The following is an 18,077-nucleotide window of genomic DNA, read 5'->3' on the forward strand; positions in this document are numbered from 1 at the left end:
GGCTAGAGGTTCCCCCCCTCCCTTTACATGAAAGACAAAGTCAACCGCAGCCTCGCGCCGCTAGTCGGCGCCCTTGCGCAGGGTCGGACTGTGTCTGTTTTCACTGCAGGCAGCCCCGGCCGCTCTCCGCTGGCTGCCACGGGGCCCTCCGCGGGCATCCGCTCCGCTCTGACGTAAGCCCCGAAGTTTTCCCGCCCTCTCCCCCGGCAGGTGTCACTCACAACAGCCTGGGGCGGGGTTTATGACGTCACGCCTCTCGTTTTCCTCACCCTTCCCCAATCACAAACTTAGCCCCGGCTTTCATTTTTAAACCTGAGCGGCCAAGGGCCAGGTCCCGCTTTTTTTTTTTTTTTCCTTCAATTTTTCCGGATTCTTTGGCCCCGCCCCTTGAGCCTCCGGACCCGCGCGGGCCGCCTGACGCTGCTCCGCCCCGAAGGTACAAAAAGAGTCGCGGAGGAGGGAGGGAGGGAGGGGCGTCTGTGACCGCGCGCCCCGGGGGCGGGGCTGGGTGCATGCAAGTGGGAGGGGTCTCGCGCGGCTGCCGCGGGCTGCGCTGGGTGTCTCGCGCACAAATCCGGCGGGGCGGTTGCAGCGCCCGCCTCCTTCTCCCGCTGCGCAGGGCTGGGTGAGCGAGCGCGGCGGAGGGGGGGAGGGTTTGAACTTGTGGCGGTTGCGGGGCCGGGCTGCTCCCGGCAGGAAAGTGTCGGGTCCCGGCTGCTGCTTTCTCTCGCCGGGAGTGTCTCAGCCCCGGGCGCACGCGGCAAAGGCCGAGCTCTCGGGGAGGCGCGTGGTGAGTACGGTCCATGCCCCACCTCCCCCCGCGCAGCTGTCCGAGGGAAGCCGGGCCCCGCACCCTGCTAGCGGGGGGCTCCTGCCTTCGCTTCCAGAGACCTTCCTGGGCCGCCTAGAGGACTCGAGACTGTTGTGGGGCTGGCAGGCTGTTGACTGGGCGAAATGATGCGCGCTGAACCAGAAACGGGTACCCTTACTTCGGAATTAGCATGGCTACATTAGGAGCCGTGCCCAGTATTGGAGGCAGCGGGGGAGGGAGGGAGCAAGAGTTGGCGGGCTAAAAAGCCGGCTCTCCTTCCCAGTTGCCCCAGGGAGGCAGAGGTGCGCTGGAGCCAGGGTCTCAAGCAGTCTCCACTTGCACCTGGTCCTAGCTGTGGTGTTTCTGCCTTTGAAATGGAGCAGGAGAGCCCTGGGTCTCTTGCTACATTTCAAAGGCAGAGGTATAGCTGGGATAGTGAGCAGCCCACCATGCCCTTCTCAACTAATGGAGTAGTAGATGGAAATTCCATTGACTACTTGATTAGCTGATTAATCAAAATGTAGCATCCCTACTCCGTATCCCACTTTGTCTCCTGAGTGGGGAACCAGCAGAGATCAATGGTATCCTTGTGAAATGTCCCTGTGGTGCCTACTATTGTACAGTCACTAATGTAGTAGGTTAGGATTTAGTGTTGAGTCCTGACAGGTCTCCTGCTCTGTCAGTGATGATAACCAGAAGGCTCTGTGTGCGTGTGCGCTCAATCATGTGTGTCATGTTGACTTAAGTCAACACAGCAGACATTGATAGAGCCCCCAAAGACCACTAATCAGATTACGATCGAAGGCGCTTGTCCAGATGTATTGTTAAGCGAAGTACGGCAATAGTTGTCAGTGCACTCTACTGAACCACGATACCTCGCCAATGGACTCAGTGTGAGGTCCCACTGCCCCCTTGGTTGAACAACAACTGTCACTCCAAGGCACCACTTTATGTACAAATGCAAACAAGTTACACATCAGGAATGATGTATCACGTTACCACCCTCTGGTGCAATTTAGATACCACCCATCATCTCGTGGCTTGATTAGATCATTTCTTTCCATCATGCTGTCATTTTAGACCCTTTCCTAATCCTGGGTTGGTATCTGTGGGAAGTGTGGGTATCAAGGTCTTCCTCAGTGAGCTAACATTACCATCCTTTTGCAGTGAGCTTTCAACTTATGATCAGTACCAATTACTGTACTACACCTGGGGCTATCAGTGTCTTACACTTTCAGCCCTGTTTGTGCCAAGTTCTGTGAGCAGGGGCTTGCCTCTTGCTCGCAGCTTACTTTGCTTTACTTTATATTAGCCAAGTTTTGCCCCATTGTTAGCTAGGTTTCACCTCAAACCAGGCTTTTGTTTGATGCCCTCATCTTCGTACACCCACTGGGCTCCCTGGCTGTAGACAAGACAGAAGGGATGTGTATGTTGTAGAGGAGCTGCATTTCTAGGAGCCCGTTGCTGTGGGTCTTTGCCTCTGATTCAGCAGGTTTAATGAAGTTGATGTGTTGTATAGGATTTTTTTATGATCCTTTGGGTACAGTTTAGCCTGTAGAAGCAGAGGAAGATGAAAGTGCTCTAAGCATCATTATGTAAACGAGCAAATGGTCCCACTGTTGAGGGGTACTTTCCTGGCTTCTATGCTACCCTGGTAAAATGGGCTAGTGAAAGGATCTGAGTCTCTGGTTCCACCTCCTTTACCCAGAGTCCCTGCTGACTTGGCAAGTGCACCTTGCACTCGCCTGTCAGCAGAGTCCTTGTAACTCAAATAAGGCTGGGCCCAGGATTCCTGGGTCTTAACTCCTAATGTTGTGGTCGCCAAGGGCAGGGACTACAGTATCCCACTCATGGGTGTTCTTTTGACAATGAATGTTTCCCTGAGCCACTGATGATTACATACAGTTCAAAGCAAATTCAATGTATTAAACATCAATCAATTTAAAAATGGAAAAAAGTTAATAGAAAACAGATTACAGGCAGTCCCCGGGTTACGTACAAGATAGGGACTGTAGGTTTGTTCTTAAGTTGAATCTGTATGTAAGTCGGAACTGGCGTCCAGATTCAGCCGCTGCTGAAACTGATCAGTTTCAACAGCGGCTGAATCTGGACGCCAGTTCTGACTTACATACAGATTCAACTTAAGAACCCCAGGCATCCCCAAGTCAGCTGCTGCTGAAACTGATCAGTGGCTGATTCCAGGAAGCCCAGGGCAGGGGCTTTCTGTAGTCAGCCACTGGTCAGTTTCAGCAGCGGCTGACTTGGGGACGCCTGGGGCAGAGCAGCTGGGGTGCTGCTGGGTTGGTCCAGTAGCGCCCAGAGCAGCTCTACGGGACCAACCGGCAGCGCCCCAGCTGCTGTACCACAGGCGTCCGGAGCAAAGCCGCGGAGCACGGGGGCAGCGGGACTGCCCAGACGCGCTGTGGCTATCCTTCTGCCCTCGGGCTCCGTGGCTTTGCTCTGCTTTGCTCCCCATCCCCCTGGTCTGCAGACCAGGGGGACGGGGAGCAAAGCGGCGGAACACGCGGGCGGCGGACAGCTCAGACGCGTCTGTGCTGTCAGCTGCCCGCATGCTCCGCGGCTTTGCTCTGCTTTGCTCCCCGTCCCCGTGGGCTGTCAGCTGCCCGCGTGCTCCGTGGCTTTGCTCTGCTTTGCTCCCCGTCCCCCTGGTCTGCAGACCAGGGGGACGGGGAGCAAAGCGGCGGAACACGCGGGCAGCCGACAGCCCAGACATGTCTGGGCTGTCCGCTACCCGCGTGTTCCGCCGCTTTGCTTCCTCTCCCTGGTCTGCTGGAGACCAGGGAGAGGGAGGGCCCTGTTCGTAACTGCGGATCCGTCGTAAGTCGGATCCGCGTAACTCGGGGACTGCCTGTACTTTGCTCTGTGACATGGAGACCTTATAAACAGTGTCTGTGGAATGCAAGGGCAGTTCACATTCTGTTTCTCATAGGTCCCAGGCTTTCTCCTCAGGCCTGGGCTATGTTGCAGGTCAGACACTTGCTGGGGAGAAGGGTCTTGCCACCCAGAGCATCAGCTGCCCCTCCATTCTGGCCTGCAAGGCCTCTTGGCTGTTGGAGTTTCCCTGTGTTGAGCCTCTACCCATGTTCCCCTCTTGCTCAGCCTTGCTGCTCATCACACCAGCTCCAGCTTGCTCCACCCTCAGCTGCACACTCTGCTGCTCTGCCTGTGGCTCCTTGGTACCTTCTCTGGCTCTGTGAATGTAGCTCTCATCGCAGCATGAATTTGCTCTCTCTGATCTCTCTCTGGCTAGCATAGCTCTCCTCCCCAGCTCATCTCCTGCCCCTGCTCTTTCCTTAGCTCTGCCCCACCCTTTCTGATCCAGGAAAACGCAGCTCATATGGAAGATTGGACCTCCTCTTCCAACATGCTGGCTCCTTGATTCGCCTGCTTGCCCTGTCAATGCTCTGTTTGACTGACCTGGGCATGATCCCTGCCCCCTCCTTTTAGGTACTGAGGCTAGCCAGCCAAAAACCCACATTGAGTTTTAGTAAGTGGCTATTGGTCCCCTTACAGGTCTCAGAGGGGTTGCCATATTGGGGTCTGTAATGTAAAAAAAATCCTTTTTTTAAAAAAAAGGGTCCTGTAGCACTTTAGAGATTAACAAAAATATAAATAGTACCATGAGCTTTTGTGGACACAACCCACTTCTTCAGATGACATATGGAACAAGGGCTGGATTTTGAAATTATAAAGCAGAAAGAGGGTTATTTTGCACAGCTTGAACAAAGACCTGAACTGGATATTCAACACCAAAAGGACATCAAAGGTTAAGTATCAGGCACTTACAGCCTGATATTATTACCCTCATTTAACATGGACACTTTAATTTGACAGGTTTTTTCTTTCTTGCTCCTCTCCCTTTTCCCTCTTTTTGCTTTATATTTCAAAATCTAAGCCTCTTGCTCCATATTTGTCATCTGAGAAAGTGGGTTATACCCATGAAAGCTCATGATATTATGTATATATTTTTGTTTGGTCCTATAGTTCCTTAGTGATTATCTTGTTTTCTTAAAGTTTTTTTTAGTCCCTTACATTTACAGCTTGCTAATTGAAGGTCAGGCATCTCAGACATCTTGAGGGCTCTAAGACAAGTCTATATGATCTAGGGATGTTACGGGCCAGTTGATTTCCCTCCCCACCCCTCTTGCTACCTTTATCATATAGAGGCAACAAACGGAGAAGAAGGGGGGGGGGGTATTTCAAAGGGGCAGCGCTGCACAGTTGAGCCCGGAATCAGCTGTGTGGTGCTGCTGTGTGACGCTGGGCAGCACGGCACAGATTGGTGTGGATCTTGCTGAAAAAGGGGTTTTTGTGCAAAAAGAAAACATCCATACTGCTTGTTTTTGCGCAAAAACCCCTAGTGCACAAACAGATGGGCAGAAAACATGCAAATGAGTCCCTCATTAGCATATTTGCCAAGGAAACTTGTAGTGTAGATATAGCGCTAGTGGGAGCTCTTGTACATTTCAAAGGAGGAATGTGCAAGTGCCTATCAACTAGTGGAAATTCCACTCGACTAATAAATTAACTGTTACTTAACATCCTTAATATGATCAGAGGCTGTCAATATAAGTTAGGTAACTTCAGCTATGTAACTAACATAATTGAAGTCAATGTACATAGTTCTACATACTTCACTGCAGTAAGTGGACAGCTGACGTCCTCCCATCCCATTGACTTGACTCTACTCTTCTTGTTCTGGTGGAGTACCAGAGTAGATAGGAGAGTGCTCAGCGGTCTATTTATCACCTCTATACTAGACATAATATATGGACGCCTGCTAGATTAATCGCTGCCCCCTCTGTCCACTGGATAGTGAAGAGATGCCCTAACTTGTTACGGCTGCTGGTGCTGCTGTCGCCTTGGGGCTCTGCTCCAGCAATCTGTAGTCCTGTTGGACCAGAGACATTCAACCTGTACTGTTAGTAGTACAATGACGGTAGAGGCTATTGTAGCTATTTAGGCCATGGATAATTAAGAATTTAGTATACAATTCAGAATCAGGACTGCTTCTCCGATAGTCACATAACTGGGCTTAGAGTCCTTTCATGCTGGTTTGTGAAAATAAAATCTTTGTGTGTCTCCACTGTGAAGCATCTGGCCATATTGCTTCCAGTGGGAGTTTATAGGACCTTCATTACCAGTAAGTGTTTTGAGTTCAGCAAAACAAGCAAGATGGTACTGACTTCTTTCAATTGATTTTTAAACAGTGTGATGTGATATATGGCATGATGGAAGATTTCCGAAATATTGCAGATGAGACGTTTCCAAGCTTTTTGGCTAACTCATTGAACAGTAATACCAGTAGGATTTTGGAAAATGTTACCATTTCATCAAATCTTGGGTTGCCTGTTGCAGCTTCAACTGTTGCCAGGAATAAAACATGCTGTGACAACAGGTAAGACTGTCCTCATGATACCTTTGATAACCTAAAATACACTTTTGTTACAGGAGTGGTATGAGATGTCTGCTCAGAAAGGCTGAAAGAGGTTATTTGAAGACTTCTGTAACATGGCATGAATTCAATAAGTGTTGAAAAATGTCTGTTACAGAACGAACTTTTGATCACTACAAAATGAGGAAAGGTAAATAAGGAATAGCTGTTATGGGAACGACTTCTGATAGTGAATATGCAGGAAATAACACAGCTATAACACTGGATGCTACAAAATATAGCATTTTGACAAATAAAACTTGAAGTTGTGATGCTTCATTACAAATTTTAGCTTGTTTTTTAGACGGGAGATTAAAATGTATACTGTGAAACAGTATCTTTAAGTTGAATAGTAATCTAACTCTGGAGCATACTACTTGCACATCAGTAGTTATTAATCCTAGTAGTTAGAGAATAACGGGTACATAGTACTTTTCTTGAAATCAGAAACCTTTAGATGCATTTGACTTTACAATAGTTTTGAATAGAGACTATCATCGAATAAAAATTAGGAGATAACTTAGTGGAGCACTACTTAAGCTGAAGTGGATTGTGCCCACGAAAGCTCATGATACTATCTACATGTTTTGTGAGCCTTTAAGGTGCTACTAGACTATTCGTTGTTTAAGTTTTTCTAGTTATAGACTAACTCAGCTACGCCTCTGAAACTGTTGACTTTTTGGTCGGGGGTGTGGGTGTGTGTGTGTGTGTGTGTGTGTGTGTGTGTGTGTGTTTTTTTAAGTTAAGGTTACTATCACAAAATGCTGACTGAGTAGTTGGAACAGATTTTGGTACCAAAGATACAACCAGCATGCTAGTGAGTAAAGCATGTGATTCCTCCTTAAAGTTTGAGCCAAGTGACACACAATACCTATTGCCTCCTGTATGGATGTAAAATGTTAAATTGAGTTTGGGACCATTACCATTTCCAAGCGAGCATGAAAGAGTCTTCAGAATTTAGATTGTGTAGTCTCCTATAATTCTATTATCCTGTATTCTTTGTGTTGTCCTAGAATAGAAGCAAGGCAAAATAGGACCCATGGGCAACATCTGGCCTGCCAACATCTTGCAGCCCAGCAGGAGTCTCGGACAGCTTCCGTGCCCTCATAAGCTGCTTAAAGTGGCTGGCTGCTGGGGGCTATGTGCTCTCTGTGCACCACCAGTGGTGGTGGTGGAGGTGGTCTTGTGGACTGCCCTTGCCCCAGAAAAATTGTGCAGCTCCTGTTGGTCAGAAATCAGCTAATGGCAGCTGCATGGGTCATGCTTGTGGCACAGGCAGCATGTGAAGTACTGCCCTGTCCCCTTCCCCTCCAGGAGTGCGCAGTGCAGAGAGCATGTAGCTCCTGCAGCAGTCTGCTTTGAGCAACATTCAGGGGCATGAAAGGCAAGGAGTCTGCTCGAGGCTTCTACTGGGCTGCTGCTTGGGAGTCCCCTAGATAAGCACCTCCCATTCAGAGTCTGCACTTGGTATCTCAGTCTCTTCTTCATAATTCTCTGCATCTTTGCTCCTGCACGCATAATCCTCTTGTACCTGCACCTCCTCTTGTACCCTGGCCCAGACTACTATCCCTTCCCGGTGCCTTCATACCTTCTCCAGGTCTGAATTTTCTCCTGGACCATGCACCCCAATCTTCAGCTCCTGGTCATAACCCCCTCGCCTCAAACTCACTCCTAGATTCCAAACTCTTTCCTGCACTCTAATCCCCTACTCTGAGCTCCCTTCTTCCCCCAACCTCCATCCAAGACTCTGCACTTCCTCCATGGAAGAGTGTGGCCTTTGCTTAGCAAATCCTTGGAGTATCTCCTCCATCAAAAAATATTGTCCACCTTAGGCTAGAATATTGTTCTTTAGCCCAGTCCTGTTTGGCTCTTGGCACCATTTGTCTTTTTTGTTTTTTCTGTGGATTTATATGACTTTTTTGTTTTTTCTGTGGATTTATATGAGAGAGCGCTCAAAATGTCATATTACATTTCTTGCAATTACAGGCAGTCCCCAGGTTACGTACAAGATAGGGACTGTAGGTTTGTTCTTAAGTTGAATCTGTATGTAAGTCGGAACTGGCGTCCAGATTCAGCCGCTGCTGAAACTGATCAGTTTCAACAGCGGCTGAATCTGGATGCCAGTTCTGACTTACATACAGATTCAACTTAAGAACCGCAGGCATCCCCAAGTCAGCTGCTGCTGAAACTCATCAGCGGCTGATTGCAGGAAGCCCGGGGCAGGGGCTTCCTGTAGTCAGCCACTGGTCAGTTTCAGCAGCGGCTGACTTGGGGACGCCTGGGGCAGAGCAGCTTGGGTGCTGCTGGGTTGGTCCAGTAGCGCCGCCGCTCCTCGGCGCTACTGGACCAACCCAGCAGCACCCAAGCTGCTCTGCCCCAGGTGTCCTGATTCAGCCGCTGCTGAAACTGACCAGCAGTGGCTGAATCAGGACGCCTGGGGCAGAGCAGCTGGGGTGCTGCCCGGTTGGTCCAGTAGCGCCCAGAGCAGCGCTACGGGACCAACTGGCAGCGCCCCAGCTGCTGTACCACAGGTGTCTGGAGCAAAGCCGCGGGGCAGTGGGACAGCCCAGACGTGCTGTGGCTTTCCTGTTGCCCTCGGGCTCCGTGGCTTTGCTCTGCTTTGCTCCCCGTTCCCCTGGTCTGCAGACCAGGGGGACGGGGAGCAAAGCGGCGGAACACGCGGGCAGCTGACAGCCCAGACATGTCTGGGCTGTCAGCTGACCGCGCGCTCCGTGGCTTGGCTCTGCTTTGCTCTGCTTTGCCCCCGTCCCCCCGGTCTGCAGACCAGGGGGAGGGGGAGGGGGCAAAGCAGAGCCAAGCCGCTGACCGTGCGCTCCGCGGCTTGGCTCTGCTTTGCTCTGCTTTGCGCGCCCCCCCCCCCCCGTCCCGTCCCCCTGGTCTGCAGCTGCAGACCAGGGGGACGGGGGGGCAAAGCAGAGCCAAGCCGCGGAGCACGTGGGCAGCGGACAGCCCTGTCCGCTGCCCGCGTGTTCCGCCGCTTTGCTTCCTCTCCCTGGTCTGCTGGAGACCAGGGAAAGGAAGGGCCCCGTTCGTAACTGCGGATCCGACATAAGTCGGATCCGCGTAACTCGGGGACTGCCTGTATATGTGATAACTTACAGGCATTGACTCTTTTTGTCAGCTGTTCTTGGCTATGCACTTGGTCATAATGATAGAAAAGGATGAGTAGGGTAGCTATGTTAACCTCTATCCACAAAAACTATGAGGGGTCCTGTGCATGGATCTGATGCAGTGGGTTTTTGCTGAGGAAAGCTTATGTCCAAATGAATCTTGACCTTTAAGGTGCAACAGTACTCCTTGTTGTGTCTTTTTCATAAAGATAGAATATAAGAATTTTCAGTCACTAGACAAACAGTTATCTGTAACTAAATGAGTCCCTATTATCAGTGAGATTTCTAGGTTTACTTTAGAAAGTTGTTTGAAAATGTATATCCTACTCTTCTTTTCTTCTGTCAACTGCCAGAATTGTGCAGAGTTGTTAACCAAAGAACTGTTCACTATGAACATGACCATCACTAACATTGTAGTAATTTCTTTGAGGTTTTTATTTTTGTATTTATAATTAAAAGTAAAGGCTACATAGCAGAAATTATAGATGGACTTGTATTAATTACAATAACTTGTTTTTTGGCAAGAAAAAAAACAACTCAGGAAATTAAAGTAGCCATGTAGCCTTATGAACACCAGGCTAAACTGGGGATTAAAATGTCATGTATATGAATTGTGTACAGAATCAGGAAATGAGGATGGGCATCTCCCTGCTGCCCCCAACATGTAAATATGTAACTGCTGAAATTTTCCGCCTTTACAAAAATAAACACATTTTAACATCCCTACTGGAGATGGGCTGGGAATCCTCTCTGCACATCTCTACAAAAGTCTGATTGAGGTACTGTAATCCTTCTCACAAGGACGGTAGGATACTTTACCACTCCAAGCCAGCGGTAAGTGATAATTGTGCTGGCATAATTGCAGCACAAAGCAGAGCAGTGTAAGACCCAGGTCTCTGGCCTCATTCATGCAGCATCTGCTCTTTCTCATGCTTTCTGATTTGGAGAATATTGATACTGCACATGATGATGGGGGTGAAATGGGAGAAGTTCTGTAATTTAATAGTATTTAATACACTTGTTTGCTTATTCCCCGCCCCCCCAAATTTTGATCCAAAGAGTGCTGCCCTGTTGGAGAGGCTTGAAGGGATCATCCTGGCGAAGAGCCATACTGTGGTGGGGTATGTGTGTGACCCCATGTAGACTGTGTACATCTATGCCCCTCCACCTCAACCTGTTGTCATCCTTTGCAAATGTAAAACATGAATGAGGGCTGAGGGCTTTGATATATGTTTTCAAAGCAGATGCAAAAGACTGCTCCTAATGTGCTGCTTAGCATGCATGCTTGCAAACAGAGTTCAGCTGCCCAGTGTTCTGCCATATATTCTACCTTTTTGATAGGTGCTAAATTTAAAATGCAAAATTTGGTCTTTACTTAACAAATGTACTATAAACTGCTTCATTCAGTGTACAAGAGTTGCATTGTAAAAAAAGTTATTTTCTGTAAAGTCTACCTTTGGGTTTCCCCCCCAATGCAACTGGAGGCCTGCCTGTAGTATCTTCCCCTGTTTTTCCAGAAGTTAGGTTTTCACCGATTAGAAGGGGGGGAAAAAATACATGTGACAATATGTTGAAGAAGCTTATGCAATCTGCCCACACTGATAGGACACAACTCAGTGTATGGATGTGTATGCTATTAGAGGTTATCCAAAGTGCACAGGAGACAGGAAAGCATGCAGGGAGCATGAAAGTAGCATACAGGATGAGGATGTTGAGGCTCATGGGGGAGCAAACAGACCTCATGAAACATGTAGGGGAGGCACAGGAAAAGCGGTTAGAGCATAGAGTCACACCACAGCCATTGATAAACCACCTGCTTTCCTCACTAAATTCCTCTACCAGATGTTCTAGAATGCAGGAAGGGAGAAGAAAAGGCCCAAGAAGCCCTTCATTTGGCTCTGAGGAATGCTTATGGAGCATAACGCTGTCATTCCCAAATCTTTGGTTCCCATACAGGGAAGATGTAATAAGCTGCATGTTCTTGTGCTCACTCCCTCCCTTCCCCCCCCCAAATGTTATCAGATCCTGGTTATGCCTGTGTCGTCTTTCCTCTTCAGTGGTGACTTCATTTTGTAGCCCAATAAAAATGCATGATTTCAGAACAGTAGAATCTTCAATCACTGTTCCAAGTCTGGTGTGGTGGTACACATACAACTTGGGGTAGCTCGGTACTGAGCGATACACACGTCACATCATTGTCGAGTCATTCGTGAAACTGGCTTTCAAAGCCTTTCTGTGCAGTACATTTTACTGTACTCTCCTTAATGCCATGGTGTCTGGCTGCTCATAAATGGTGGCCAGGTGATGTACTTTAACCTCCATCTGTGCCAGAAACATCCCCTTTACTTTCATAGATACTTTGCAGCGCACAGCAACAGGAATATTGCTTTTGCTGAGGTCTAACATAGTGAGTAAACTGTGCCGGTGATCCTTTAAATGGCCAAAGACACATTCTACTACCATTCTGCGCTTGTTCAGCCTGTAATTTAACTGCTCTTTACTGCTGACTGTGGTGCTTGTTTACAACTTCATGTGTAGGGGTAGGCTGGGTCTCTAAGGATAATTGGTATTTCAAGATAGCTAGTGGTGGTTTTCTGGTCTGGGAAGAAAGTTCTGTCTTGTTTTTTTTTTTTTTTTTTTTTTTTAAAGAGACCAGAGTTCCAGAAGATTCACACACCATGCACCTTTTCTGACCATCCAACATTGATGTTGGTGAAATGGCTCTTGTGATTCACCAGGATTTGCAACGACAGTGAGAAATGTCCCTTGTGGTTTATGTCCCCTTTAGCAAGGTGGTCTGATGCCAAGATAGGAATTTGCGTTTCATCTATTGCCCCACTTCTTTTAGGGCAAGGATTTTCACCTCTCTGTTGTGGCTTACCCTTACAAACCACTAGCTGGCTGCAAGACGCATTGTTTACCTGTGCATCCACAGGTATGGGAAATTGCAGCTCCCGTTGGCCATAGATTGCTGTTTCTAGGCAGTGGGAGCTGTGGCAGTGGTGCATACCAGGACAGCACTTCACATTTGTACCTGGCTAGGCTCTGGACAAACCTGAGACAACTTTTTTGGCCTATTGGGAGCCTAATCCAGAATTCAAGTGGGCAACGGGAACTGTGCATTGACTACCAATAGTGCATTACTGTGTGAGTCCATGATAGTGGGGGTGCACTACATAGACCAGGGGTGGGCAATAATTTTTCATACCCTTAATGAATTTTGGTACGTGGTTGTGGGCTGGCTCTGTCCTCTCCACCTCTGGAATGGATAATGTCTGGAGCAGAAGGGCTGGGGAGGGAGGGCCAAGGCTGGGGACTAGCCTCCCTTGCTCTCCCCGAGTTGTTTGGGCTTAGAGGCTTTGAACTAAAAACATAGTGAAGAGCTTGTGACTCCCAGCCCCGCTGCTACTGCATTGCTTGGCAGCCACGTGGGGTTGCTGCAGCTATTTTAAGGGTTTGTGGCTCCAGCTCTTGCCAAGGTAGCACTGCAGCTGTGAGCTATTAAATAGGATCCTGCTGCCTGAGGCACTGCCTGGAAACTTGGTTGTATGGGCATCAGGACATAAATAGAAAGTGGCCAGGTAGAAGTCTTAGGTTGGCTAGGTCTGAGCCCCAGGCCATGTCTTACTCAGCCGTGCTGCAGACTGACCGTGCTTAGTGAGGGTGTGCACCTTTTGACTTGATAAAAATGGATGCTAAATGTCAACCTCAATAAATTTGACCTAATTGTATAGTGTAGACATACCCTAACACTTCGAAATGGATCTCTGACCGTGAGAATCAGTCTTTCCTGATGACATCATCTTGTGTGTCCCTGTCTTGTGTAACTCCTTGCCAGTTTGTTGGCTTTGACTGATGCTGTAGCCCAGGGGTGGAGAAACCTTTTTTGAGTTGGGGAGGCCTCTGACTCTGAGAAAAATCAGTTGTGGGGACTGCACATAAATGAGAAGCAAAGCTTGATATGTATTGTGTGCGTACAGATGCAATTTATAATAACACGTGACCTCTTAAAATTACCACAATGAATATGCAAATGTTTGTGTTGGTCTGCCAATAATTTTTGAATGAGTTTGCTGGTCCTCGGTTTTAAAAAAAAAAGGTTAGGAACCACTGCTCTGAGTGTTTTGATCCTTGGCTCGGTTTTGGGAAAATAAACCATTCTAGTTGGAAAGATCCAGAAAGGGGAATACCCCCAATTTAGAATTGCCTTCCTTTACCCACACTGTTTCCTCAAGGTGCCTCACCTTTGCCATTATTTTGTTTCTTGTGTGTTTCTCCCCCTCCTCACAACCTTTTTAGATTTAATTCTGACATTCAGGAAGGTTAGTATCAAACAGCCTGAAGCTCATACAGTATTTATAAAGGGGACGGGGGGAAGAAGTACTACACAGCTCCCTCACTGACTACCTAATATATACTTTCAAAACATCTATATTAATTGAAACAGTTTTGAGTTATCCAGGATCATTCAATTACAATAGATGGTATATGCATGCTTGTGAGCTTTATTTTTGTCAGCTCTTAAGAATTGAAAAGATTTGAACATATAGAATTTTTTTTCCAACAGGTTTTCTGATGTTCAGGCTTCTTACCTAGAAGAAAGGAGATTTTCACTTCCATCAGCATCTTCTCATAGTGATCAGTCTACTTTGGAGCCAAGGGGGAAGTTAGCTCTCGGCTTCCAGGGAGACTTGTAAGTGATACTGGTGTTCTAACCCTTCATAAAAAGATGGGGGAAATTACTTACCACAAAATCTGAGGTATAATTGTATATATAAATTACTTTACTCTGAATTGTTTTTTCTTTATGATATAATTATTTGGGCTGCAGTTAAATGCTTTATTTTGTCCCTAGCTACTTGTTAATAAAATTTTAGTTTTTTGATACACTAAAGTCTGTTGCTTAAATCCAAGATCTGAATATACTTGATTTAAAAGCAATGTCTGAAGGAATAGTGAAGTTACTAGAGGTTAGTTCTAGGTCATTGGTTCTCTAAACTTTTTTCATTTGCTGTATTAACTTTATAAGAATAACAAGAAAATCTCCCAGTTTGATTTCGTGTCCATTTTAAAACAATATTTGCTCTGGAGACGTTTCCTTGCTTATAGCTTGTACACATATTTCAATTAATTCTGCAGTTTTGCTACAAGATTCTATAAGCCCTTTTAGGTACAGCTCCAGTGTCATGTATATGAGGTAAAAGTAGTTTGTGAATTCGTAATCACAATTAAAAGCCCAAATAGCTTTTATAGGCTTTCAGACTATGAAGTGACATCTGAAAAAAATAGTTTGTTAGTATCTTGTTTAACAGTTAATATTCTGCAGAATATGGGGAAGTGGGAAATCATGATGTGAATGTTGAACTGGTTAACTGGTAAACCTCACCCTTAATTGGTGAGGCATACTGGTTACAGATAACTGGTGGGGGCTGGAGCAGCTCCCCAGCTGCCATGGTGCAGGGGGTTGCCCCATCCCCACAGGGCCTGCTGTGGACAGGGGTGTGCCCTGATTTAGGTAGGGGGTGGGGAAGGACCACTCCAACCTGGATGGGCTGGAGTGGCTCACCCACTCACCCTGTTTAATTGGTTAACAGGGCCAGAGAGAGTGCTGGCTGTTGCCTTCCATCTGGGTGTAAGTGACAAATACAATGTCCCAGTAGAATCTGGGGAAGGACAGCTTCAGTCCTACCTGCCTTCCCTAAAGGGCAATTGGGGGTGGGAGTCTCGGGGTTGGGGCAGTCCTGAGCTGTGGGGCGAGCCCCTAGCCAGCTCCTTTTACCTGACTGGTCATTCTATCTTTTTTTCTGTATTGTTTTCTGAGAAGCATTCCCACTCCAGATAGGAATCCATATTAGTTTGTTTCAGCAAAAACAATAAGGAGTCTGACACTTGAAAGACTTAGAGATTTTTTTAGGCTAGTTGGCATATAGAGTGGATGAGACTATCTGAATGGGAAATTACCTATTGTAACGTGAGAACCATTCCATGTGCCCTATTTAAACCTTGTTTCAGGGTGTCAAATTTGCATATGAATTCTAGCTCAGCAGTTTCTCCGTGCAGCGTGTTGTTGAAGTTTTTTTTAGCCTGACAGTGGCACCTTGCATGTCCAGAAACAGTGTGTCCAGGGAAGTTTAAGTGCTCTCCCACTGGTTTTTGTATTCTTAATGTCTGATTTGTGTCCATTTATTCTCTTGTGTAGAGACAGTCTGGTTTGTCCGCTGTACATGGCAGAGGGGCATTGTTGGCATATGATGGCATATATTACATTTATAGGTGTGCAAATGAATGAGGCTTTAATGGTGTTGCTGATGTGGTTATGTCTTGTGGTGGTGTCACTGAGATAGGTATGTGGACAGAATTGGCAACAGGGTTTGTTGAAGGAATAGGTTCTTACATTAGTGTTTCTGTTGCAGGATGTGGAGTTGGTGAGAGTATGTTTCCAACTGGGGAGCTCTCTGTAAGCAAGGACTGGCCTGCCTCTAAGGTCTATGAGAGTGAGAGATCATCATCCATGATAGCTTATAGATCCTTGATAATGTTTAGAAGAGGTTTTAGTTGGGGGTGGGTGGGTGGGCAGGCTGTAGGTACTGGTTAATGGCATTCTGTTGCTGTGACTTCTGGGTATCTGCCTGACTTGATCAATCTGTTTCTTGACTTTTCCGGGTAGCTATTGTAGTTTTTAAGAATGCTTGATAAAGATCCTGTAGGTATTTGTCTCTTTCTGAGACCAACACCTACAGTTTGGCTGTAGTCTAGGGGCGGGGAAACTTTTTTGGGTTGGGGGCCACAAAGTGATGGGAGAACCAAAAAAACCCCTCATTGATATGGTCCCCAACTGAGAAGAAGAAAGACAGGGCAAGGTGCGTGTATGCATTGAGAGAATTAGGGAAGGAGGGGAGGCATCAGTCAGCTTTCACATGCTTAGAATTAATTATCTGGTGGTTATAGTAACTATTTATTGGGATATAGACTATGTCTGAAACTTCTCTACCAGCTTTTTTTAACAGTTACAGATTTCCAAGTGTCTTCAAGCATGACCATTATATGCATTTCACTACAACAGAGCAAACAGGGTATGGGGACACTTACAAATCAGAAAAGAGCAGGGGTGGCAGGAACTTCCGGCCTGGGGGCTGGATACAGCTCTTAGGTTGCCTGGATCTGGCCCCCGAGGCTTTGGGCAAACCCAGCATTGGAGAGCCCACGCTGGCGCTTCAGCTGCCCTTCTGCTTCCCTGGGGTTAGAGCACACAACATGTACTAGGTTGGGACCCCCAGGCTCTGGTGTACAAGGGTATTGGGGAGAGTGTCTTGTTCTTTCTCAGTCAAGGGTCACAATGAGGGTTGGGGTTTTCCGCTTCTCACTTGTGTGCAGCCTCCTGACTGATTTTTCTGTGGGTCAGTGGCCCTGGACCCAACAAATGTTCCCCACTCCTGCATAAGGGGGTGGCTTACTGAAGAGAACAATAAAAAACCCTGGACTTTATTCCTGTCTCTGCCACTGTGCCTGTTGGTAACTTTGGCCAAGTGACTTTACCTCTCTGAGCCTCAATTTTCTCTTCTTCATAAGGACAACTTAAGAAGTTGTTACCCCTCCCCTTTTTTTGTAAGATCTACTGATAAAAGACTATGTTGTAAGGACTAGATATTATTATTATTACTTGTCCACTGGAGCATCTGAACTGTGTGCCTAGATTTTCACCAACTCCTGCCAATAACATTTTTTTTTTTAAATAAACACCAAACCTTGTAATACACCATTATGGTTGCCTGGTGATAGCTCATTTCCCAAGACTCGGATTGTGAAAATCGTGGAATATAAAATAAATGTATATATCTACAGAACTTAAACTGCGCTTTTTTTTAAGCATTGTTTTGGTGTATAACGCATAATTGTTTTCTTTCTTTGCTCTCCTGAACAGGGAGTTCCTACACTTGTGCACTTGACCTCCTCTCTGCAGTCCTATACTTCTGTTAAACTTCAGAATTCCATTAGTTCCCCCTGCAATCCTTTCACCCTTATGGACATAGTGGCATTCAACACTGTACTTGAGTTGAACCTTCACGTAAATAAGTCTGCTCTTACTTCCTATGTAATTGTTGACAATCCCCTTGAAAAAGTTCCTTTGTCCCTTGCTTGTGACACAGCTTACATGCTGCAGCAATGAGACACATTCTTCATTTTGCATGATACTCATGTTCTTTTCTTTGATTACACACAGGTTAAGGGAGATGCACATTCACACCTCCAGAGTGCTACAGCCTCCTCTTCACTTCAGGTTATCATTCAATACACTCACTAGGGATGTTAAAATTCATTCATTTTTGTAAACCTGTAACTGCTGAAATTTTAAATGATTACATGTTAACATGCAGCAGGGCAGGTGGGAGCTGGTGTTTGCGGGGAACTGGTTCCTACCGCCCCACTGCTGCCTCTTTGGTGGGGGCAGGTGGCTCAGTTGGCTCCCTGTGCCCAAAGTCTCCAGCAGCTGATGGAGGGGGGTGGCCAGTGTAACCGTAAGGGTTAACAGACGAGCCCAGGTTGTTGGCTAACTACGTACATGGATACACATTCACAGCTCAATAGCTACTAGGGATGTCACATCTAGATTAGTTGGTTAATTGAATTGTTGATGCAGTTTGCATTGACTATTCGATTAGTTGATAAGGGTGCCTCTGCC

General features: G+C 46.9%; 1 protein-coding gene across 4 annotated transcripts in view; it reads left to right on the plus strand.

Moving 5' to 3' along the window:
* Positions 1-518: 518 nt before the first annotated feature.
* Positions 519-18,077, plus strand: part of CEP192 (centrosomal protein 192) — a 162,700-nt gene continuing 145,141 nt past the window's right edge. For 3 of the 4 annotated variants that reach the window (XR_012901559.1, XM_075921011.1, XM_075921013.1), the window contains exons 1-3: positions 519-625; positions 6,043-6,230; positions 13,965-14,090. Coding sequence is in view for 3 of the 4 variants with exons in the window: in XM_075921011.1 (XP_075777126.1) it covers positions 6,061-6,230; positions 13,965-14,090 (296 nt within the window). In the remaining variant the exon portion in view is untranslated. The other variant, XM_025181879.2, reaches the window with a different exon arrangement.

This window comes from Pelodiscus sinensis, chromosome 2 (genome assembly GCF_049634645.1).
Source record: "Pelodiscus sinensis isolate JC-2024 chromosome 2, ASM4963464v1, whole genome shotgun sequence".
Lineage (NCBI taxonomy): Eukaryota > Metazoa > Chordata > Testudines > Trionychidae > Pelodiscus > Pelodiscus sinensis.